This window comes from Penaeus monodon, chromosome 15, assembly GCF_015228065.2.
Source record: "Penaeus monodon isolate SGIC_2016 chromosome 15, NSTDA_Pmon_1, whole genome shotgun sequence".
Classification (NCBI taxonomy): Eukaryota; Metazoa; Arthropoda; class Malacostraca; order Decapoda; family Penaeidae; genus Penaeus; species Penaeus monodon.
In genome coordinates, this window is record NC_051400.1 from 32,070,065 (window position 1) to 32,070,618 (window position 554).

General features: G+C 37.5%; 1 protein-coding gene across 1 annotated transcript in view; it reads left to right on the forward strand.

Moving 5' to 3' along the window:
• The window catches only part of LOC119582156, a gene marked incomplete at its 3' end in the record, with an annotated part of 2,449 nt that extends 2,127 nt beyond the window's left edge, over positions 1-322 (forward strand). The window contains 1 exon segment of the mRNA XM_037930394.1: positions 223-322. Coding sequence (XP_037786322.1) covers positions 223-322 — 100 coding nt within the window.
• Positions 323-554: the final 232 nt, after the last annotated feature.

The following is a 554-nucleotide window of genomic DNA, read 5'->3' on the forward strand; positions in this document are numbered from 1 at the left end:
GGGAAATGTTCTAGATAGTCTTGAATAAGGTTTCTTGTTGGGTTATAATCCTCCCTCTCTCCCTCCATCTTCCTCCTCTCCTGATTGATATAAGCAACCTTATGTGCGCCATTATATCCTTGTGACAAAGACCAGTATTTTTCTACCATAGTCATTTTTTAAATCAAGACAAAAATGTACACATGAATCTACAACTACAGCGTTCTAATTTCCATTAAGATTTGAACCAGCCGGGAGAGGAACCGCACGAATTTTGGCGTAAACAGGCATCGGAGAGCACTGGGTCTGATACTTTCGCATCACCTGGGAACATAGTATACAGGTGAGTCTTGTAATGGAAGTATAATTGCCATTTACAAAAGAAGAGCAAGACTGACATAATTTCCCCAATAGTTATGTGATTTTTGAGCGTTTTTTATGTTGTATGTGATTTCTTCCCTTTTTCGTTCCAATGTATATTTGTAGATATTACGTAAGTGGTAATATACAAACTTGAAAAGCCTTAAAAGCCGTGAATTTCTAAAAGCAGTCATTGTCCCTTTATATAGTTGGGG